The 24,560-nt window shown below is 43.3% G+C and overlaps 2 protein-coding genes across 7 annotated transcripts in view; one reads left to right on the forward strand and one right to left on the reverse strand.

The window, feature by feature from the left end:
• The window catches only part of lrrfip2 (leucine rich repeat (in FLII) interacting protein 2), a 28,114-nt gene extending 14,223 nt beyond the window's left edge, over positions 1-13,891 (forward strand). For 2 of the 6 annotated variants that reach the window (XM_080546331.1, XM_080546332.1), the window contains 11 exons: positions 3,549-3,590; positions 4,776-4,904; positions 5,628-5,699; positions 7,656-7,826; positions 8,687-8,779; positions 11,350-11,479; positions 11,626-11,678; positions 11,813-11,933; positions 12,583-12,662; positions 12,857-12,961; positions 13,046-13,891. In XM_080546331.1, the coding sequence (XP_080402457.1) occupies positions 3,549-3,590; positions 4,776-4,904; positions 5,628-5,699; positions 7,656-7,826; positions 8,687-8,779; positions 11,350-11,479; positions 11,626-11,678; positions 11,813-11,933; positions 12,583-12,662; positions 12,857-12,961; positions 13,046-13,156 (1,107 nt within the window). In that variant the 3' untranslated portion in view covers positions 13,157-13,891. Of the gene's footprint in view, positions 1-3,548; positions 3,591-4,775; positions 4,905-5,627; positions 5,700-7,655; positions 7,827-8,686; positions 8,780-10,920; positions 11,023-11,349; positions 11,480-11,625; positions 11,679-11,812; positions 11,934-12,582; positions 12,663-12,856; positions 12,962-13,045 lie in introns of all 6 variants that reach the window. The other 4 variants (XM_080546336.1, XM_080546333.1, XM_080546334.1 and 1 more) reach the window with 4 other exon arrangements.
• A 769-nt stretch (positions 13,892-14,660) lies between these two features.
• On the reverse strand, positions 14,661-21,890 carry mlh1 (mutL homolog 1, colon cancer, nonpolyposis type 2 (E. coli); the record flags this gene model as incomplete). Its single annotated transcript, XM_080549478.1, has 18 exons — positions 14,661-14,942; positions 15,346-15,438; positions 15,594-15,758; positions 16,529-16,592; positions 16,873-16,981; positions 17,162-17,280; positions 17,559-17,890; positions 18,543-18,696; positions 18,780-18,873; positions 18,994-19,106; positions 19,596-19,684; positions 19,778-19,820; positions 19,944-20,035; positions 20,569-20,641; positions 20,724-20,797; positions 21,145-21,243; positions 21,377-21,467; positions 21,784-21,890. The coding sequence occupies 18 exons, from the start codon at positions 21,888-21,890 to the stop codon at positions 14,661-14,663; spliced, it is 2,193 nt and encodes a 730-aa protein (XP_080405604.1).
• Positions 21,891-24,560: the final 2,670 nt, after the last annotated feature.

The following is a 24,560-nucleotide window of genomic DNA, read 5'->3' on the forward strand; positions in this document are numbered from 1 at the left end:
ATTTAGGTCGTAGTCACAGAGGGAATTAAGTGGGGCCCATGGATGAATGTGGTGTAGGTGATAATACAGAGCCCTCCGTAAGTTTTGGAACGAGGAAGCAGCATATGTTTTGGAAAGAGGAAGCATTTTTTCTTCTTTTAGCTCTATACTCTAACCGTTTTGGATTTTAAATGGTGTCAAAGTATCATTTCTCAACTTTAATTCAATGTTGTTTTTTTCAGATTGGGTTACCGGTTAGAAAGTACATTTTTAAACATTCTCTCCCTATTTCAGAGCAAATTGTATTGGAAATAATAATAATATCATGTCCAAATAAAGCACTCATGTTTAGTATTTGGTAAAAAAAAATCTGTTGCATGTAATAGCTGCCTGAAGTCTGTGACTCAGTGACTTCACCAGACACCATGTTCTCTGGTGATGCTCTGCCAGGCCTGTACTGTAACCATGGTGATGCTCTGCCAGGCCTGTACTGTAACCATGGTGATGCTCTGCCAGGCCTGTACTGTAACCATGGTGATGCTCTGCCAGGCCTTGTACTGCAGCCACCTTCAGCTGTTTGTTTTGAGGTCTTTGTCTGAAGTTTGCCATGAAGATGACAGGAAATTAAATGCATGTTTGTTCAATCAGATTTAAATCTGAACATTGACATGGCCTGTCAAGAACTTTCCGCTTTTTGGCCCTGAAAAACTCCTTAGTTGCTATGGCAGTGTGTTTATCTTACGCTGAAATCTCACCAGCAACATTACCTCAGCAGCGCGTGTGCGTGGCAGCAACATGACCTCAGCAGCGCGTGTGCGTGGCAGAACTTCTGCTGGACTTTCGGCTTTTCCACTGCCAGCGGCTTTGCTGCAAGCTGCTACTGCCAGCCCTATCTTTGTACACTGAGTACGATGAAGCGAATTCATCCAATGAATTTGGAGGCATTTGCTTGTACTCGAGCAGACCAGATGTTTCCTTACCCTTCAGAATACATTCTGCTGCTTTCAGCAGTATAACATCATCAATTAAAACAAGTTAGCCAGCTGTAAATCTTGGGCAGATCAATTCTTCTCCAAACCTTCCTCCTCCTCCTCACTTTCCATTTTCTAGACCTCTGCAGGCTTTTAAGTACTTTTTAGCAAACTATAACCTGACCATCCTTTTTGAGTTTTTCTTAATTATGATGAGCATTTATGTTCAAATGCAAAGCGTAGAATCATTACACAAATGATGTGACAAGAACACACCTGACTAACCAGAAACACCTGTCAAGTAAAATGTTCCAATACTAGGGTTGTAATTTCTAAATGGTGAAACCAATCTGACAAAATAAAACATTGAATTAAAGCCGAGTTTGATTTCAAATCCAAATGGTTGGAGTCTAGCGCTAAAAGAAGACAAAACGCTTCCCTTTTCCAATACTTATGGTGGGCAATGTTATGTCAAATCAATGCTTTTGTGCAGAATAGCGATAGAAATGTTTGATACTATACTACAGAAAATCTCTGTTCACCTATGGTGTGTTATTTGCTGTCACTTCTTATCATACTTTTAGTTCATTAAAGGAATGCCACTCAACTTGTTAGATCGATGCTCCCTCTTGTGTTTTCCTGAGTTCTGGATGTTGTCCCTTGTGCTTTCAGGCCTCTATATATGACGACGGTCTCTATGGCTCGTATGGCTCCAGAACCGTAAGTGTTCTGAGTGTTTGTTGAGCGGTGTTAAATGATGTCACTGTGTGGCAGGAGCCAGCACACTGTCCTGTCAGTGAGCTGGTGTCAGAGTGACCTCTGTCACCGTGGTAACACTGTGTCTGTCCCTTACAGCCCTCTGAGTACAGCTGGTCCGCACGCAGCAGCCCTGTGGTGAGCCCCCCACCCCACCCCCCCACCCCAGCCTTCATGCACTCAACTAACCCCCCCCCTAGACCTCGCTCCACCCAGGGACACATTAGAACGCTGCCATGAACAAATGTGGGGTAGTGGTGGTCTAGTGGATAGTGAGCTGGACTGACTATGTAGTGTGTCCTTGAGTAAGGCACTTAGCCCTCAGTTACTCCAGGGGGAATGTCCCTGGTAATTCATAATTGTAAATCGCTTTGGATTAAAAGCGTCTGCAAAAAAAAGAAAAGAAAATGGTAATGGTCAAAGTACACATCACCATGTAGGCCTGAGTTGATGATTTGTTGTGGTGCGATGCTGAGGTGTGTTAGACCCAAGATGATGTTGTGGGCAACTCTGTCCTCGATGTGTTCAGGTTATTCTATTCCATCAAGACAGATGGGCGCCCGATCTAATCGCATGGATTGCTTTATGTAAAAAGGTTAAGGGTCATATTATGAATAATCTGTTCATAGTGAGTGAGTGATGTGCCTTGTGCATGTGGATATACGATGTTCGATTCGGGGGGAGACCCTCATCCTGTACACTGTGACGTCTCCTAGCAATCCTCCTCTGACGACGACAGCGTCAGCACCGTGTCCCAAGACCGCTTCAGCCGTGGCAGGAGAGACAGCGTGGTGAGAGGCCCTGTAGACACACTGCTGTTACTGGGGTTCAATATTAGGCCACGACTCATACAAGAGACGCCATGGAGGAGGGGGTTTTATCAGTGTGACGTGCTTCAGTGTTAACTAACTCCCTTTATGTTTTAGTTTTGATATGAAATGACACTGGTATATTTCTCCTCTCATTGTCATTTTACTCTAGGTTGAGCCGAGCTAATGTTTTAGCTTTTCGGTCATTGATGCACATACAGTATATATTTTTTATTAATGTTTTTTGCCGGTATGGCTGCGAAATAGGTCTTAGAAGGGTATTTAAAAGTCTTAAATTTGACTTGTAAAAACCTGCTGGAACCCTGTATTAGTGGACAGCACTATGTAAGGTGTAATCCTATCTCTTTGTTATTCCGTTGTGGAAATGTCTGTTTCTCTCTCCTTTCTTTCTGTTACCCTTGTCTTCTTATCTCTCTGTCTCTTCATCTCCGACACCCCCGAGTAGTCATCTGATTTCTCTGACATCAGTGAGACGGCCGCTGACTATTTCAGCCGCTCAAACCGCAGGGGCAGTATTGTGTCTGACCTGGATGATCTGAGCATCCCAGACCTGGACAGCGTAAGTTGGCGGCTCTTCCTCACACGAGTATGCAACGGGAATGGTCTGTGTGTGGACACAACGCTGTTTTGAAGGGGGTCGCCTCGCCTAGTTTGGGAATGACTGTCTCTCAGACAGACGACCTCTGTAGTGTTTAGTGTTTTGCCTGTGGTGGTGTCTCACAGCATGTGTTTGGTACAGAATAAAAGAAGATGATTAACCCGAGTGTTTCATTGGCTCACGATCGTGTGTGTTGCGTGTGTGTGTGTGTGTGTGTGTGTTATCAGTCTGGTAGTCAGGTGGTCGTGTGTATAATGCAGCAGGCACGACTTCCCTACTCAAACCTGTCTGACTAACTCACTCTTTGATTTCCAGGGTGATGTCAGCACCGAGTATGTGTCGCTTCGATGCACGATCTCTTCACTGTGATGCTGTTATATGTAGCCTAAGGCTTGTGCTTCTTTATTGTTTCAGCTGGATGAAAAATGTGACAAGCAGTTCACAGACTACAGTCGGGTGAGTAGAGATTATTCTCTGTATTTTGCACTTAAATAGTATTTAAATCCACATTTGCATCTGTAACGAACACCATATCAAGTCCTTATTGAGTCTCCTCAACCCCAGGCCTGTGGTCCTGTCCTGTCAGATGGTGTTGAGTCTTAGTAGGGTTGTTTGGAAGGAACTGAGCGGGAGGATTAGTTAACACTAGAACAGCCGTGTCTATTTTACCTACTATTAGAGCCGCCTCGGGGGTCAAATGACCATAGTCTTTATAATGGGAAGCTGCTATTTACACACAACGACCACTAGTTGGCTTCTTGTAAATTAGCCTGCCCCCTACACAGAAAAACTGCAAAATAGCGTTATACTAGCTTATCCTGATGTGATTTTGAAAAAGTAAGGATACTGGGTGGTAGAACACACATATCTAGGAAATGTCATGAAAGGAGGGTCCTGAAACTTGATCCAGTGCAAAGATTAAAAGAAATGACCCCACCCATGGCTGTTCTAGTGTTAATGACCCCACCCATGGCTGTTCTAGTGTTAATGACCCCACCCATGGCTGTTCTAGTATTAATGACCCCACCTGTGGCTGTTCTAGTGTTAATGACCCCACCCATGGCTGTTCTAGTGTTAATGACCCCACCATGGCTGTTCTAGTGTTAATGACCCCACCCATGGCTGTTCTAGTGTTAATGACCCCACCCATGGCTGTTCTACTTCTAGTGTTAACGACCCCACCCATGGCTGTTCTAGTGTTAATGACCCCACCCATGGCTGTTCTAGTGTTAATGACCCCACCCATGGCTGTTCTAGTGTTAATGACCCCACCCATGGCTGTTCTAGTGTTAATGACCCCACCTGTGGCTGTTCTAGTGTTAATGACCCCACCCATGGCTGTTCTAGTGTTAATGACCCCACCCACGGCTGTTCTAGTGTTAATGACCCCACCCGTGGCTGTTCTAGTGTTAATGAACCCCCACCCATGGCTGTTCTAGTGTCAATGACCCCACCCATGGCTGTTCTAGTGTTAAGACCCCACCCATGGCTGTTCTAGTGTTAATGACCCCACCCATGACTGTTCTTCTTAAGAGTGCAGTGGTGTCAGGTGGTGGTGTATAGAACGACAGTCCTGGGTGGTGTGTGTGTGAGTGTGTTGTGCTGCTGACCGGAGCTGTGAGGTTGTGTGTGTGTCTGCAGCCGTCCTCGCGCTGCGCCACCCCAGGCCTGTCTCCTGCCACCCTGGCCTCCCTGGGGGGGACATCACGGCGGGGCAGCGCAGACACCAGCAGCGTGGTCGACCCCGAGGCCGGGCTGAGTGAACTCAGGGTAAGGCTCTCACACCCTCAGACGCCACCCACACATGGAACACTGTGAAAGGCTAGACTAAACTATGAAGCTAACCGCAGTAACTACGCAAACAGTGAAACTGAAGAAAAATGGCGTTAAAGTTCTTTAATGACTATCCAGCCAAATAATAATAATAATAATTTGTATAGCACATTTCTGCAATTGAGGAGTTCAATTTCACTTCGAATTACATTTTGAATAAGATAGTAATTACTGCGGTTAGCCTCTGCAGGCAGTAGATTATGCAGAACTGGATCAATACCATGCTTATGCCAATATATGATAATTTTTGCATTCCCATTACATCTATATGAAAACTAACAAAAACAATGTTTCTACTTAAACCGTCTGCATAGGCTGTTCCTCGGTGCCGTCAAATTAGGATGTTGTTTGAAACACCCCACTCTCTTCTCAGTACTCAGGCCTCCTAATGTAACATGTTGACTCCTTATACCTGTTTGCACAGAAAAAGAATGTATGTGAGTTTTTTAATCGGCTGAATAAACGTCATGTTAAGCCCTACTGTTCCTGTGTAGAGCTGTTGTATGCAGAGGGTGAACGCTACTGTTCCTGTGTAGAGCTGTTGTATGCAGAGGGTGAACGGTCTTGAAATTCCAGCACGGGTGCTCTGAAATCTGTCCTTAATTCTCCTTCACCTCCCCCCTCCCTCATCCCCAATCATTCCTTCCATCTGCTCTACAGGATATCTATGATCTAAAGGACCAGATTCAAGATGTAGAGGGGCGGTACATGCAGGGGCTTAAAGAGCTGAAGGTAGAGGGGTCTTGACTGAGCTCGCAGCATGCCTTCTCTTGTGGCCTGGGAGTCATATGGCTTCACTAACCTCACCTCAGGGCTCTACTGCACCTAGCATGACCCCTCCTCACCCCCCCCCCGCCCCCCAGGGCCTCTACTGCACCTAGCCTTACACTCACACTCCTATCTCCTATAGGCTCCCAGGGTGATGGCATGACCCTCGCATGACCCCTCCTCACCCCCCCCCCCAGAGCCTCTACTGCACCTAGACTAACACTCACACTCCTATAGGCTCCCAGGGTGATGGCATGATCCTAACCTTACACTCACACTCCTATAGGCTCCCACGGTGATGGCATGATCCTAGCCTTACACTCACACTCCTATAGGCTCCCACGGTGATGGCATGATCCTAGCATGACCCCTTCCTGTTCCACATTCAAATGAACTCGGTTATGGCCTGGAAAGAAACTAGTAGTGCTTAATCCCTAGTGATGCTGCCCCCCCCAGACTAAATGGCATGATTAGTCTTGCTCCTCTGTCCTTTGTTTGGTTTGTTTCAGGGTTTATAGTTCCACCCAAGGTTTCGTTCACAGTGCTGGATGGTGGTGGTGGTTTATCTTCTGAAATGGTTCTCTGAAAAGCTCACTGTTTTGAGGAAGTCTCTTATTCGTGGGTAGTTTATTAACACACTTGACTCCCGGCATGGCTTACACTTTCGTATAGCTGAAACACAATGAACATTGGCTCCTGTGTAGCATAAACGAGTTATTTTATCTCAATAACTACTTAATTTTTAATATATATTGAATCTTTTATATATATATATATACATATATATATTATATATTTTTTTTTTGATTTCTTCTTATTATTATATATTTATTATAACACCTAACCTATTTTCCGCCGTAGACTGAACATATCTCTTCAGACTACACCTTAACTGTCCCTCCCAAGACCTCTTCATCCCCGCTACCCCTGTACAGCATTATGACTTGCCCTAGCATGGATTTCCTTTTTTTGCGATGACTGATGGCTAGATGATTCACTTACTTAGACAAATGTATTTGTCTTCGGAAGTCGTACGGAAAAAGGCATCAGTTAAATGGCAAAAACGTAATGTAGATGTCAGTTTTAGTTTTTCCTTATTTCAGATGCCTTTTTCACCAGTGCCTTGTATCATTCCTCCAAATGAATCAATACACAGTGAATGTCAAGTGTATCACATTCATCTCTTGTCCATCTCAGGTTCTACGCTTTCGCTGTCATTCATTGAAAACAAGACCTCTCTTGAATTGTGATAATGTTTGAACATTTTGAACACAGCCTGAGATGGGCAACAGTTACACAGGAGTCAGAACCTCCCTTTTCTGTTTCGTGTCTTAGTAGAAATGTTTACTTCCTGACTCCTGTGCATACATTATGTTTCTTGATATCATTAATATGTTATTTCAATGTAATAATTGTTGCCAGTGTTAAATTTATCATACTTGAAGGTGAAGTGAACGTCTTTCTGATAAGGCACTCCTGTTTTTTTTTTTTTTTCAAACAAACATCTTCTGTCAGAACGTCTTCTGTCAGGGGTTCAGTCTGTGAACAGATGTGTGTGTCTTCTCTCAGGGGTTCAGTCTGTGAACAGATATGTGTGTCTTCTGTCAGGGGTTCAGTCTGTGAACAGATGTGTGTGTCTTCTGTCAGGGGTTCAGTCTGTGAACAGATATGTGTGTCTTCTGTCAGGGGTTCAGTCTGTGAACAGATGTGTGTGTCTTCTCTCAGGGGTTCAGTCTGTGAACAGATATGTGTGTCTTCTCTCAGGGGTTCAGTCTGTGAACAGATATGTGTGTCTTCTGTCAGGGGTTCAGTCTGTGAACAGATATGTGTGTCTTCTGTCAGGGGTTCAGTCTGTGAACAGATGTGTGTGTCTTCTGTCAGGGGTTCAGTCTGTGAACAGATGTGTGTGTCTTCTGTCAGGAGTCTCTCTCCGAGGTGGAGGAGAAGTATAAGAAGGCCATGGTGTCCAACGCTCAGCTGGACAACGACAAGGCCAACCTGATCTACCAGGTGGACACGCTGAAGGACGTGATCGAGGAGATGGAGGAGCAGATGGCAGAGACGCGCAGGGAAACAGGGGACAAGTCTAAGGTGTGGTATCTAATACAGGGAAACAGGGGACAAGTCTAAGGTGTGGTATCTAATACAGGGAAACAGAGGACAAGTCTAAGGTGTGGTATCTAATACAGGGAAACAGGGGACAAGTCTAAGGTGTGGTATCTAATACAGGGAAACAGAGGACACGTCTAAGGTGTGGTATCTAATACAGGGAAACAGAGGACAAGTCTAAGGTGTGGTATCTAATACAGGGAAACAGAGGACAAGTCTAAGGTGTGGTATCTAATACAGGGAAACAGAGGACAAGTCTAAGGTGTGGTATCTAATACAGGGAAACAGAGGACAAGTCTAAGGTGTGGTAGCAAAGTAGCAAATACAGCAAAAATAACCCTTATATATCGTTCACGCATGCAGACAGACGGAAGCAAACGTATACACATTGAAGCAAAGTATCTGACCCACACCATGTCTTAACACGTACATACTGTATGTGATGCAGATGTGGATACAAAGTGGCCGACTGTATCAGTGTCTGCCGGCCATCTTATCGACAGCTCTCTGCCGTCAATGGTAGTGATTTGTATGAAGTACACATGATTCTGTCTGATATAATACAGACACACGTGTCACACAGAGACCCACAATGGAACTAAAATGAAAAGACTGTAGCCTCGGCATGCAAAAAATGAAGATGCAGTATATAAAAATGTGATGTTTTGTACATTAGCACATACAATTAGCACATATACGGCATGTTTTTGATGAACTTGATATTAAATACACTTCCAAATCCTTTATTGCTCACATTTAGACATGTTTAATTGTATGTGATGCAGAATGTCTCCACGGTGTTGATTCATTGTGTGTCATACAATGGTCCTCTTTCATTTCAGGAACTAGAAAGACAAAAGCACACATGCACGGTCCTGCAGCACAAACAAGAGGAGTTAAAAGAGGGAATCCGCCAGAGAGATGAGCTCATAGAGGTAAGGCTTCACTCAGAAAGCAAACTAGCGGTCATCAGTTCACTACTTACATTCCTTCTACTCCTTTAAGCGCGTTAGTCGCTTCATACACACGATGTCTACGGGACCGCAGGAGGAGTTTGTGCTCTGCAGTAACTGCTCAGTAGCCAAGCTCAGTGGCCTAGTGGTTAGAGTGTCTGCCCTGAGATTGGGAGGTAGTTTTATAGTCATACCAAAGACTATAAAAACCGTACCCGATGCCTCCCTGCTTAGCACTCAGCATTAAGGGTTGGATTTGGGATAAGACCCTGTGACATACCAGCGTCATGTCCGGGGGGTGTACTTGTACTTCAAGCTGCCTCACGCTACGGAAACAGGAGATAGGCTCCAGAACCATCGGGTCTCAAGGCTACTTACTTAGTAACTGAATGAGAGTCCAGTGGTTCTGGCTGCCGATGGGTCCTCTGTTATAGTGTAATTTTCATCTCCCTGTCCTGACGTTGTGTCTCCGTCTCATCGTTCTCTCTCGTCGCTCTCTCTTGTCATTTCTTTGTCTTGTCGGTCTGTACCTCAGTTCTCTGTCGTCATGTTGTCATTTATCTCCATTTCTTCTTTCGTTTTTAATCTAACGTTTTCTTTTCATGTCTGTTATTCATTATTTCCGTCTGATTCGGTCTGTTTTTCCTCCTGTGTTTTCCCCCTGTACTCCTTTACTGTGCGACATGAATCTCAGGGGAACAAGGGAATGCAGACTAAGTTAGACGCCCTCACACGAGAGGTGTTTGACCTGCAGGAAACTATCAACTGGAAGGACAAAAAGATCGGGGTAGGAGGTTTTTCAGGGAGCTCTGAATGATTATGAGAGGCAATTAGGGTGCTGCAGATTTGCATGGTCAAGAAGCTTCACGTTTTTGGTTTCTATGTTTGATGTGATCTAAAAATGCAATATTTCTGCCCTGAAGTTTCCTGAATTAAAATGTCAATCAATGAAACCAAAATCACGTAACCAGCCCATTGACACTATGGTCTCTTGCCTCTCATAGGTGCATGACTGGAGCCCTTCAGATAATAAGCTTGTAGTTTGACACATTCTAATTCACAGCCTGGAGTTGCCCTTAAACGTGCATGTTCAATTACCATTGAGGACTCACTAATCTGCTTTTGAGTTTGGATGCTGTGGTCGTAGTTCAAACTTTGTTTATGTGCACTTTGCCAAGTCTAGTCAATGGATGGTCTGTGCATGGAAAGAGGGTCTGATACGTAAACTGAGCAGTTTAAGACGTCCTTAGTTTTGTCGCACTACCACCTGATTGGTTTGAAGTTGTGTGATTCTATTGAGTGAAACCTAGAGATGGAACCAGAAAGAAAGAGAATGGCATCTGTTATTTTGACCAGCAGGGGCCACTAGTGTACACTGTGCTGATCAAAGCCTCAAGCCTATTGTCAGCAGAATCGGCTGGAAAGCTTCAACGGCATTAGAAAGCTTTGTTTCCCACTCACACTGCCCAGTACCATGGCACAAACACAATAGCTTATTTTATACGTCAGATCTTTGCACCAGGTCTAAATTCTTGAGGAAGTCGGGATAAGACAGCTGCTGTCTTTTAACCTTCAAGTGAGAATGACAGCAGCTCTTTATAGGAGACAGGAAGAGGCCATGTGCTTAATACCGATTGGCTGGCCGATCCAATTGGTGTGTAAGGGTCAACAGTCACATCAGGTTGTACTTCTCTAAATAAGATGAATGCTGCCCTGGTATGATGGGACTGCCGCAGCCTACATTGGCAGCCTGCCTTCCATATCAGCTCCTTGTGTTTAAAGACAGTTATTGAAAGCTGTGTGGTGATAGTTCCTGTCTGTCATTGGCCTTTTAGCCTCTCCCTTTACCACAGTTCTGTCTTGTGATGTCTGCTCTGTGAGCATGTTGTAGTGACCGTGTCTGTCATACGGTAGTATGCATTTCAAGCTCGACCTTGACATTTTGATGTGCCCTTTGTGCATATTCAAACTACCCACATGTTAGTGCATGAACACTGAACAAAGGGTATGTAGAATTGTTGTGTGTGTGTGCATGTATATCAGTCTTTCCAACTCTTCCTCCACCACTTTTCTCTCCCTTCTCTGTTTCTTGTCGTCTTATCTCCCTCCCTATGTATGGCCAGGCCCTAGAGAGACAGAAAGAGTACTTTGATTGCATTAGGAATGAGAGAGATGAGCTCAGAGATGAGCTGGCCGACATCAAGGGGAAGTCCAAAACAGGAGAGGTAGGTCACCTGAAGACGAGCTGATACCCACTGAACAAGAGGAAGTAGGTTAGAGGAACGAGCTTGCTAGCAAAACATCAGTGACAACGTATGATCGCTGTCTATCTTGTTGTGTGTACTTTAGCAGAAACTATATATTTTTTCTCCCCCACTGTCCTTACCACCTTACTCGTGTCAAATTTGTGCTGTTCATTGTTATGCTTTAATATTATTATTATTATTATTATACAAATGATATGTGTAAAATACAGACTTTCCTCAGGAAACTTGTCTTGTGCCACCTCGCTACGGCGCTCCCTCCTTATCGTCTCCCTGTGCTCCCTCCAGAAACATGGCCTGATCATCATCCCAGAGGGGATGCCCAACGGAGACGTCGGCCACGAGCCGGCCTCAGGGATCACTGTGGTCTCACAGGAGTCCGCCCACGTGCTGGAGGCTGCAGGGGAGGGGCCCCTGGGTGAGTGGAGGCCACGGGCTCCTCAGAGGACCATCTGGAACGCTGATCATCAGAGTTCTAGAATGTCTGTTCTCCAGATGTCTTCATATTCAATGTTTTATAACTGTACGTACCATGCACATTTCTAATGCTATTTTCTCATTAAGTAGATGTAAGGCTACGAAAGCTTGCGGATGAAAAGGATGAACTCTTAGCTCAGGTACTTTTTACCTTGTTTTTTTCACCTCAGCCTTTTTTTTTTTTTTTTTTTTTACATAATTCCTTTTCTGCTGTGTGCAGAAGTCGTCAGGCGCTAACAGTAGGTGACGTTGTCCGTTCTCTATCGTGTCTCAGATCAGGAAGCTGAAGATGCAGCTGGAGGATGAGAGGCTGAAGCACTCGAAGATGGACGGCGTGCTGACAGACGGAGAGAGGCTGGAGAACGGCACTGACCTGCACTTCATAGAGATGCAGAGTGAGTCCTGTTCCCGCCAGAACACACTTAATTAAGCGTTATGGAACTGGAAGCCGTGGTATATCATGGATATCGGCACAGCTAGCGGGGAGGTTAGGCACCACATGAAGCGGAGTGCCGTTACACCCGATATACCACGGCTTCGAGTTCCATAACGGTTACCACATTTATCTATCAATATTTCACAAAAGAAAGACCAAGACAAACTTTTAATTTATGTATTTTAATGGATCTATGTTTTACTGTAAGTCTATTCTTCTGCTGAACAGTTGTTTATCGGTTGCTAAGCAATGGTAAGAATGTAACTTCAATAACGGTAATATATACAAACGCGGAGTAGTATGAAAAGATGTGTCAACATTACATTTAGCCGTGCGTACATCATGGATATCGGCACGGCTGGAATGCAAACTGACCAGTAGAGACAATGGACCGGATCTATCCGTTGTATGATACCATTCATACCAAACCGACAGTATCTATCCATCAATCACAAACACACTTTTTGTATAGCACGTTTCATACAAGATAAGCCATAACAGGGTCTATACACAGGGCTTACTCATGGCACTTGGTGTATGCCCCATAATAACACACTTAACAAAAAATATATTTTTAAAATATGTTCAATGTTTTATTCTTCCTGCAGGAGATGTGAATAGACAGATAAGTGAATACAAGTTCAAGATCTCGAAGGCAGAACAGGAAATGGGTACAATGGAACAAAACGTAAGTCATGGAAACTCTGATGTTCTTCTCCAGTCCACACATGTGCCCCAAGTTGCTTGTATGCCAACTAAACCACACAACAAGACCTGTGAATTGAAGCCTTCCAATCAGAATGAAAACCAAAATGTGTCCTTGAAGGAGTTCTGGTTGTGCTTCATTAGTCTAACTGCATTGTTATCATCCCCCATATACAGATTAACAGACTTGAAGGACAAGTGTCCCGGTACAAGGCTTCGGCAGATAACTCGGAGAAAGTAGAAGATGAACTAAAGGTTGAAAAAAGGAAACTTCAAAGAGAGGTAAGGAACAAAAAGAAAATGAGTGACTGATAAATGTTGGAGTTAGCTAACCGCTAACCTCTCCTCCACCTCTTCTTCTAACAGCTGCGCACAGCCCTGGATAAGATAGAAGAGATGGAGATGACCAACAACCACCTAGTAAAACGACTCGAGAAGATGAAGGCCAACCGGAATGCCCTTCTGTCTCAGCAGTGAGGCCCTGCATCGCCACAGAAGCCCTTAAACTCGCACCTAAGACCTTTGACTGCCATATTGCGTCTGGAGCACATTTCCATTCTTCCTCGATAACACATTAGCTGTGTAGCAAACCAAAAACACTTACAAAAAACACTGGTAGCACAGTCGAAGCTGTACTGTAGTTTCTTTTTTTATTTAATTTCTCCCCCCCCCCCTTTTTTTCCCTTTTTTTTTTTAAAATTAACGATAAGCATTGGTTTGTCACATTGTTTTGTGCACCGGTGTCTTAGGAAGGGAGACTCAACCTATTAAACCATATAGTTATTGGGGGAGATTAATTTAAGGACATTTCTCTTTATTACTTTATTTTTCAAAAGCTTTGTACTACATCATGTTATTTACAAGGTTTTGTTTCTCTCTCTGGCTGGGTGCTTGGCTATTCTTTGTTTTGTTTGTCATATGTTTGATATGTTGCATGAATGAGTATAATGGCGCTTTGGAACTGTTAAACCCTCATGGCTGCTCTACCCATAAGCCCTCACACGGTGAAGTGCCTTCTCACACCTGGAGACTGGGGGTTTCCATTATCTTACAAAATTCAAACAATAATCAAACTGGTACAGAATAATAATGTATTTAACGGTGCAGTCGTTTAAAAAAGTATATAGAACCAATTGTGTCTGCTGAGGTTTCATTGAGAATTTTTTCAAAAAATAATATTTAAAAATAATAAATGTGTAAATGACAACTGTATATACAAGGTGGATGTTTTTTTTGCATGGGTTATGGCACATTGAATACCTGTTGAACATGACTGATGTTTCAAGTTCTTAATTTTGAGTAACGAAAGGCAAGTACATGAAGAGGACAGCACTACATACCACTTTCTCCTCAAACTGTTGCTGCTCAGAAAGCAAGCAGTTTCAAGTCTCAGGACCACAGTGATTGTGACTGGGGCAGCTAACGCATTTAAATACCATGAATAAACTGCATACCATATTTACACCCTTTTTTGATTTATTTTTCTATAATTTTTACTTGTCATCTTAGATCATTCTGAATCTGGCCAGAGAACCAACCGTAAACCTGGTCACCCAAACTGCTTATGATTTATATAATAACTGGAGTAACAGCCTGAATGGTTTCTGCTAAAACGCAAAATGCTTCCCAGTAAACAAAGAGTCCAAAAGACGTCCTCAGGGAAGCCGGAATGTGGGTTCAGATGACGTCTTTCTAGGACGTCCAGATGACGTCTTCCGTAGTCCATAAGACGTCATCTGGACGTCCTAGAAAGACGTCAGCTGAACCCACATTCCGGCTTCCCTGAGGACGTCTTTTGGACTCTTTGTTTACTGGGTTACGTGGTTTTATTTGTGATTAAGGAATACAATTCTTTTAGAAATAAATGCATTTACGGCATTCAAAACGACATATACAAAACATAAAACACTAGTCTCCACAGTAGCATAGCAGTCGGGTGAGATGCTCTGAATCAAGCTTCATTATCAGTCCCTTGTTTCTCTCAGCATCTCTCAAACACTTTGTAGAGGTCCGGCAGGTTGGCGATCTGCAGCACGCTGCCGTCCTCGCTGAAGTGTTTAGGAGGGCTGAAGAGGCTGCGGAAGGCTTTGAACAGGAGATGCTCTACCTTCCAACGCCAGGAGTTCAGTTCTCCGTCCTGCTGCTCCTCCTCCTCCTCCTCTCCAGGCCCCGCCTCCAGGATGTACTCTTTCCTGACGGAGTACAACTGACAGCACTCCCGGCTGAAGTCCCTGAAGCAGTCCCCCTCATCGTCCCAGTTGATCTGCACGACAAAACACACATTTTTAGATTCACAATCTAAGATATGAATTAGATTCACCCTAATAGTGAAAATACCACCGCTTATCCGTGATCAGACTTTGCTGAACTGCTGGAACTGAAGAGTATCAATAGAGTGCAAAATAACAGCATCCGCACACTCAAACACTGTGCAAAAAAACGTTTTATTGCGAGCTTTCGGTCATAGACCTTCTTCAGGCATAAATTCACTTCTCTGCTTTGTGCCTGAAGAAGGTCTATGACCGAAAGCTCGCAATAAACGTTTTTGCACAGTGTTTGAGTGTGCGGATGCTGTTATTTTGCACTCTATACATTCACAACCCTAAAACAAACGTTTTCACATACTGTAGATGGGACGCTGATAAAAAAAAAAGAAGGTTTTTCACCTCAGTGGCTAAACGCAGTATGAACATGGGAAGCCCCTCCATGGCAGGGATGTACTTATCAAGCAGTAGTGGCAGTCCAGTGAGATTTCCTTCCTGAAACAACAACACACACAGATCCAGATTTTAGTTATACTACATTAAAGGGATACAACATTTAAAAAGACATGTCACAGGGATGATTACAAGGTCTGTCAGCTCACATCATCCATGTCAAGCAATCTCAGAACACTAATGGACCTCAGGCTGACCTGGTCTATCTCCACAGAGAAGTAATCTTCCAGCATCTCAGTTTTCTTCTTCAGGAAGTCCACGATGTACAGAGCCAGACCCTCCTTTGGACCGTCCTCCTCTGACCAGCCGCTCTCCGCCGACTCCAGAGCCAGCATGGCCAGGTCATAGAGCGGCGCTGGTGTCTAACAACAGAACCACAGAACCCAGTATGGTCACGTCCTCTGGTGATGAGCAAAGCAACTGATCATGTGTTCATTTCTTTCTCTCCTCTGAGGGATCCTAGAGTCTGCCCTGGCTCCCAGCCCATTCTGCCCTGGCTCCCAGCCCCTGGTGTCATTCAGGATGCCACCCTACACTATGAACCTTTTACTAGAGGTTTGCACTACACATTCACAGTTAGTTTCAATTAAACTTGTTCACTGTCATACTATGACTATCTTTGTCAACTGAACTCACCCACCCAGCCAAAAGAAAATTGATATTTTTTTCTTCCCACAGGGGAGGTTTTCCCTGGCTTGTTTTTAGGGGTGTAGTCAGGCTATATGAGATGTTAACTCCAAGTTATCGCTGCTAATGGAGGTGCCAACAAGGTATTGACTGAAGCGGTTCACTTATTTTTGCACCTGCACTAATTTCTTTACAATTTAGTTTTCCTACTACACGCATGATTCCCTCTAGACCAACATATGGCATTGGTAAATATGAACCTGTTATGGCAGATAAAAAAGGCTGGTTCTGATTAAATAAAGATTTCATGGTAAAAACAAAAAAAAACTATAATTGCCCAAAGGGTTCACATACTTTCAACCAGCACTGTATATTGCTCATATTGTTTATACTGTCTGCACATTGTGACAAAACAGATTTAGTTAAAAGAGCTATACAAACACATCTGATAAAAAATCTCTGGTAACTTAATTAATCTTTCAGGCATTGATGAATCCATACTTACAGACAACCTCAAGACACCAAAGTTCCCAAAGTCGTAGATCAGAATTTGGTAGAAAAGTTCTTGGCTGAAAAATAGAAATGCCAAGTATAGATTGAGGTTGAGAAAATGAAAATGAGAAATGAAACCGTTGCCAATTCATGTTTACTATTAAGACTGTCAAGCAGCCACAGGGCTCCTAATGGTCCCATTCAGCTAACATTTGCTGTTTAGAGAAAAAAAGAACACTGCATGTGTACGGATGTAAATATGACTGTCAGACACACCTGTATCCCAGTACACAGGACCACAAAACAGGTCAAGTCTTTATTCTGTACACTGTCCCAGGTGTTAGGGGTGGTTCCCACCTGAGTTTGGTGGTGTTGAGCAGGTAGAGTTTGGTCTGGTGCTGGATGAGAGACCACTGAGGGTTGACGCAGCCCACAAATGAATGGTTCTGAAGCATCTCTTGAAGACCTGGAGAAGAAAAGAAAAAAAGAGAGATGCTTGGTACTTTTTATTCCTTTTTGAATTCATATTTCATCTTTTGTCTATACATTTTTTTGTGTGAATAAATATGATAAAGAATGATTGAGCCTACCTTTGTGTGTGTTCTCAGTGATCTCTACCTTTGTGTGTGTTCTCAGTGATCTCTACCTTTGTGTGTGTTCTCAGTGATCTCGTCTCTTAGCTTCTTCACGCTGTTCAGCTTGATGACTCGTCTCCTGGGGGTCGATGCTGCTGTCAGGTCCTCCTGCTCCTCACGGGGACGCTTCCTAACATCAGACAACACACACTGCTGTTACACGCACTGCTGTTACACACACACCCCTGTTACACATACATACACACACACACACACACACACACACACACTGTTGTTACACACACCCATACACTGCTGTTACACACAAACACACACACACACTGCTGTTACACACACCCACACACTGCTAGATATGCACACATTTACACCGGGAAGCATAAGCAAACACACACCAGAGGGGGACAGTGATAAACCCCCTACCACACACACCCTAGAGGTGTCATATACCTGGGGACGTCAGTCGGAGTCTTAAGGCTGACTCCTTCTCCATCGTTGGACTCTTGTCCCTCTTGTCCCTCCAAGACCTCCAGGATCTCTGCGTCGTCCATTTCGTCTACGTCTCCGGAGGGCGTCTGAGGGTCGGTCCCAGGCTCTCTGCTGCTCGTCCCAGCAAGGACAGGGGCCAACTGGCCCCCGGGTTTGAGGAAGGCGTCCAGCTTCTGGGCCCGACAGTCGGTCCGGACCATCTGATGAGCGTAGAGCCGCTCGCTGGAGTCTGCTGAGGAGCTGGAGGGCTTCACCCCGCTGCCCGCTGAGACAGACGGGCCAGGCAGCAACGTCTACACAGACAGAGCACACAACACAGTACGGCATGTCAGTATCGTTAGCCTCATAGCATAATTGCCTGTCATATTTTGGCCAAATTGAGATATCTGCCTAACTCTACTCTCCTAACACTGCTGATTCACTTTGTCATCTCTTTGACATAGGCATTTTTTACACTACATACAAAGATGGCTCGGCTGACCACAAGTGAAGCATGAGTTAGGCAATTATGCTATGAGGCTAACAATATACGATATCATACAGCCTATACTATTCCCAGTTAACACAGCCGCACCTATTTTACCTACTATTAGAGCCGCCTCGGGGGTCAAATGACCATAGTCTTTACAATGGGAAGCTGCTACTTACACACAACGACCACTAGTTGGCACATCTTTTAAAATTAGCCTGCCTCCTACACATAGAAAAACTTCAAAATAGCTTTATACTAGCTTATCCTGATGTGATTCTGAAAATGTAAGGATACTGGGGTGGTAGAACGCACATATCTAGGAAAAGTCATGAAAGGAGGGTCCTGAAATTTGATCGAGTGCAAAGATATACATTTGTCTTTTTACTCACTTGGTCAAATGACCCCACCCATGGCTGGTCTAGTGTTAAAGCACAAGCACAGGATATTCAGCAGAACAGGGGTAATGGACGTACCTGTGTGAAGTACGTGCGTGAAGAGTTGGATCCCAGGAGCTTGCTCTCCACGTGTTTCTGGACACTCTCAATGATGCAGTCTTCATGGAGGAAGTGCACCTCGTGTTTAGTGGGGTGGACGTTCACGTCTATGTTGTGTGGGGCGATCTCCAGACTACAGAGACAACAAAGGAAGGTAAGTCCAACCAGCAGCCTTATTTGTTTTCCATTTAGGAGTAAATATGAGTATTGAGTTACCTCAGATACAGAAAGGGGTGAGTGTTCTTAGGGAGGTATGCAGCATAAACTGCCTCGATGGCCTTCTTCAATGCATTTGATTCCACCAGACGATCTGAATGGGAAGCAATGAGACTATCAGTACGAGTTCACAGTGACAACAAATGGCTAAAATACTGCAACTAGTGACATAAGCATCTAATGAAACACGTGTGAGCTTGTGTGTGATACATACGGTTGATGAAGAGGATGAGAATGCATTTCTTGACAGAGTAGTTAGCGTTGGATATATAGCCCTTAAGTTTATATGCAAGCTTCTGATCCTCACAGCCTACTTCCATCAGCTCCCTGTAAACACAACACACATGAAACACTACAACCAATAGTACGTGTCACAGGGCAAATCATTCTTTAACACTAGAACAGCCATAAAGAAATGTTTTATATCTTTGCACTCGATCAAATTTATTTCATGACTTTTCTTAGATATGTGCGTTCTACCACCCAGTATCCTTACATTTTCTAAATCCCATCAGGATAAGCTAGTATAAAGCTATTTTGCAATTTTTCTGTGTAGGAGGCAGGCTAATTTACAAGATGGCCAACTAGTGGCCATTGTGTGTGAGTAGCAGCTTCCCATTGTAAAGACTATGGTCATTTGACTCCAGAGGTGGCTCTTATAGTAGGTAAAATAGGCACGGCTGTTCTAGTGTTAACCATACATCGATCATAGGAAACACTGTGCATACCGACTAGTGCAGTCTGCTAAATCATGAGATTAACAATCAATTCAACCCAATGGAAATTAAATGACTGAGTCACGTCTTATTTCAGTACCTGCTAACCGCGTTGCCGAACACCACTCTGATGTTATCCAGTATGGAGGCGTTGGGTAACGTCCTGACATCTGCCATGTTATCTCCTTGCTGAAAACAGACAAGACTCTGTGACTTCCCCCCCAACTGGAACAAATGACTAATTAATGAAAAATTAAGTGTACAGGAGAACAAACAACACACCTTTTTGACAGCCAAGCTTTTCCCAGAGTTGTGTATGGCATACCTAAATAACATAACAACACACAAAAGGAAAAGGTCCATTATCTTTGGATTTTTGGACCCATGAGAGCCTGATAGTGATGTGAATGACATGGCTGGCTCATGGTGAGGGACCCAGGCTACTGACCTGCTCACCACCTCCACTATCTTGGAGTACTCCTCACTAGGGTTCTTCAGAGCTTTCCTCCTAGTGGACACGTTGTAGAACAGATCCTCCACCTGTAGACACAAGGTCAAACATGAAAACACTCTCTGCTTCCATGCAGCTACAGTAGGTATATATCATAGGTGACTGCTCCTGGTGTTTCTGGACACCTCTCGGAAATGAGAAAGACGTCAAATTCGTCTTTAAAGTTTTTTTGTTTTTTTTTCAGATTTTTCGTTTTTTTAGCTAACATTCAACTCGAAGATGTGAAGTACCCACTCGTTATTTTTCCGAACAGTTTTACGTTCATTAAATAAGTGTAATCTATAACACAATGACTTCGTTTCTTGTTGTTTGATGGGGATTCATTATCTTTGATGGGGATTTTCTGTGCTTAGTGATTTCCGGTGTAGCAACTTTCAAATACTCATGTCGTCTTCAATTTGTTTCCGATTTCAATGTATGATGCATCATTTGAAAGCTTACAATCTGTAGTTTAAGCACATGTAAAAAACTGAAAAATGATTTCGCCTACAGGTAGCCCTTTTCATTGGGCTGTGTCACTGTGACTCATGTCAGCTGTGAGCGGGCTGCTCAACAAACTCACACTAATCTGTGTCCCCTGGTTTCCAGCGCAGGGTTTGGGAGAAGTCTTTAGTTTCCCATCACTATAGCTGGCTCTGGAAGAGAGAGTGGACAGCACTTACAGACAGACTGAGCATTTCTACAAATTGCTGGCTTCAGATCGTACAAAATTGGTACCTGTAAGCACATTTAGCATCCGCTGTTTTGGTTGTTATGGTTACATGGGCGACGTGGCTTATACTGGCAAGTGCCTGAAACACACACACACACACACAGTGCCATTCACATACACACACGGTCACTGAGAACAGACACAACTGTGGAATATAACAGCTTTGCTGACTACACAATTTTAAGTGTGTACTGGAAATATTCTTAGTGCTGACAATGTGGAGGATAAACCTATTTATCTACCGCATGATAATGTTTATAAAGTGGGCTATTTGGTGCTTGTTAGAATTTCATTCATGACTATGACAAGCCTTTGAATTATTACACCTTTATGAAGCCCATGTGATTCAAAAGTGACATTGTGATTTACCAACAGCGTGACTGTTATAGAGCAATAAACAAGGCGACCAAGTCACCTGAAACCCACCTCGCCTCTGAAACCATAGGTTGAGATCGACGTGAGGTCATCAAATGTCTGAAGCTTGCTGGTTGTAAACCGTTCGCAAACTATTTCCATGTCTTCTTTCTTCAAAGAAAACAACAGTAGCCATCACAGGGGGGGGGACACACCGGAAAGGATTTGTTATGGAGAAAAATACACACCCAATGGAGTTCTACATACACAACATTTAAAAGGACATGAAAACATGCAGGCTTACCCTGATGCCAGTGCCGTTGTCCTGGATCTGGATCAGTTTCAGACCGCCCTCCTTCACAGTCACCTGGATGCTGGTGGACTTGGCATCCAAACTGTCAGTAAGCAGAGAGCAGATGTAGGACTCTACAGTTCTGTTTAGTATCTATTGTGGCCAGCCCACTACAGTAACTCAAAATGATAGACTTCTGCTCTATAATTTTTTGATAAGAATGATTATTATTATTAGCATCAAAGTTACTACCTACATCACCAAATAGTCAGACAACTATTTACCTAAATACATACTGAATTATAGTCCTGTAAGCTTAGCTTTAGTTTAGACGGAAATTGTACTTTTTGTTGACAGGAACATAGGACTCCATCACTTTTCTCTCTATTAATACTAGTATAATAACTCATTCTTCCCACCAGTTCTCCAGCAGCTCTTTGATGGCGTTAGCAGGCCGCTGGATCACTTCTCCTGCTGCGATGCGGTTGACAACTGTCTCATCCAGCCTCCGGATCACTCCGGCCATGTCTGCACCTTCAATAAGACTGAAAGCTCAACATGAGAGAACCTTAGACTGAATAATATCTCAACATTAGAGAGCCTTAAACTGAATAATATCTCAACATTAGAGAGCCTTAGACTGAATAATATCTCAACATTAGAGAGCCCTTAAAGGTACTTACCTTAGGTAATTAAACTGAGTAATATCTCTTATTGATATGCTGCTAGTTTGGCTTCTCGCAATAGTCGAAACAACAACATTAGCTGTTAGAAAACGCGGGTGGAAATGTCAATGCCTGTTTACAAGCACATGATTGGTTAAACCTATAAGAAGACACATGATTGGTTAAACCTATAAGAAGACACATGATTGGTTAAACTTATAAGAAGACACATGATTGGTTCACCTACTGGTCTTTCTAAGCTCCGCCCACCTGCTTCCGATCAATGTCAATATATGTAAATTACGATTGCTTCAAAATAAAAGCGTTCAACTTGTTTAAAGCAGCTAAGAACTGGAAAGAAGAACTGAAAAAAAGTTCAAATGTTACTACTAAACAAACCTTGCTGCTGATGGATCAACGAGGGTTAATAAATAAACATTCAGATCACTACTTTGGTTGTATTATCAGTAGATAATATCAGATGTATGTTTAAAATTATGGTGTAGGCTAATTTACGAGAATTAACATAACTGACTGATAAAATAAACACTTCTTCTTTAGAGGCGTGTATGCATAGTAACATTTGAATAAATTACAATACTCCTTTTCAAAAGGGAATAAGCTTGAACCAAATATGAAATGTAACCAGCACATACAATAAACAATTCTTTAGAATTTAGAAGGTGTGGCTAAAACCAAGTGAAGATGATGTCTGTCCTATTTACAGGCCAGAGCAGCCTGAGGTTACAGTGCAGCCAACAGTATCATTATGCTAATACTGATCATATTAAACTATGCATTTTACTTAATATATGTTCAGTTGTCCTATTAATTGGAAGAGTAACATCATAATATAATTACCAAATTAACATATAATAAACGAAAGGGACATTTACTTAACTTCAAGTGAGATACTATAGAAATTACTGCAAGATTGATTGATTGATTGAAAACTTTATTAGAAGATTTGCAGAAGTAGGTACATGAAAGTACATATTACATACAAGGTCATCTAACAGGATAAAAACCCAAGAAAGCCACTGGCTTATTTCAATTGGGGTCCTTGATTCTCAATTCATCGTTACATGTAAGACCGACAAAACAAACTAGTACTATCTACAAGATAATACAGACAAATAACTATTACTATCTACAAGATAAAAATACATCCATCATGGGAAGAACAATACAACAAAACATCAGGTATGTACAGCGGGTAGGACAGGTGGGGACATACACCACAGGTGGGGGCGGGGGACAAAACACAAAGTATGTACAGTGGGTAGTTCGGGTCTTTTAATCTGATTTTTGATTTAGAGGGTCCAGTTACGGATTGCAGCCTCCTGTAAAAACTAACTAACCTACATGCACGATTCCTGGCCCTCACTTGAGACAAAGAAACATTGACACATTGGTAGCACTATGTGGCACGGAGCGCAGAGTATCACAGTACATTGGTAGCACTGTGTGGCACGGAGCATCGGAGTGGCACGGAGCACTATGTGGCACGGAGCACTATGTGGCACGGAGCACTATGTGGCACGGAGCGCATAGTATCACAGTACATTGGTAGCACTATGTGGCACGGAGCGCAGAGTATCACAGTATAAAAGGGGACTTATTATTCAGTGGCAGACACATGCAGGTTGTCAACCATTTAGAATCCACAACGTTGCATTTTGTTTGATTCTGTTTGTCATATTTTAAATAGATAATATGATACTTTATCAGCTTTCTCAACCGAAGTTTACGAGGCGTTACGGCCTAGCCTGAGTGCTTGAACACTGTTCTTGTTGCCAGGGCCAGCCGCAGGCTTAAGCAGTCTATTTCTGTGGTTTAGGGCCACAACCACTAGAGGGCGCCACACTGGCTGTCAATGTAGCGCAAGCAACCACCTGTCAATCAAAACGTGGAGGGGGGACGATGACGACGACACACACACTAAACATCTTGCATTGAGCAACAGTAGTGCACAGCAGTGGTTTTTATATTTTTCCTTGTTAAATAAGATTTGGTTCAGGTGATCACCTAATCAGTACCCACTAAGTAGAATGAGGTGTGCCTGTGTTGGAATTCAACAGACACTGGAATGGAATGGCTGTCATCCATGTAGAGATGCTGATTTAAGACAGATTTCTTCCAGAGCTGTATGTACCATTTTAGCCACCAAACCCCCCCCAGTGCCACTGCTGCTGGTGGGGGATCTCAACCCAAGGACGTCACCTCACACCCACAGAGGAGCTAGTGGCAGAGAACATCTGCGACATATGCTATACAACTTCTGGGGCAGAGCCAGGCCATTTTGCTTCGATATTAGATGTCAGGCAACTTCCATAGCAGATCGTCTGACAGCATAGAGGGTGACCTTCTATGATTTGGCACACTTTCCTTGACAGAGCATTAATTGAAAATTGCTCAGCATGAATAAGAAGGGTTGATGCAGTGCTGTTTTTCAAAATGTAAAATCCAGTTTTATCCAGAATTATCTGAACATTTCTCTCACATTCCAGAATAATATTTTGAACTTTGGA

This window comes from Nansenia antarctica, assembly GCF_963989245.1.
Source record: "Nansenia antarctica genome assembly, chromosome: 1".
Taxonomy (NCBI): domain Eukaryota; kingdom Metazoa; phylum Chordata; class Actinopteri; order Argentiniformes; family Microstomatidae; genus Nansenia; species Nansenia antarctica.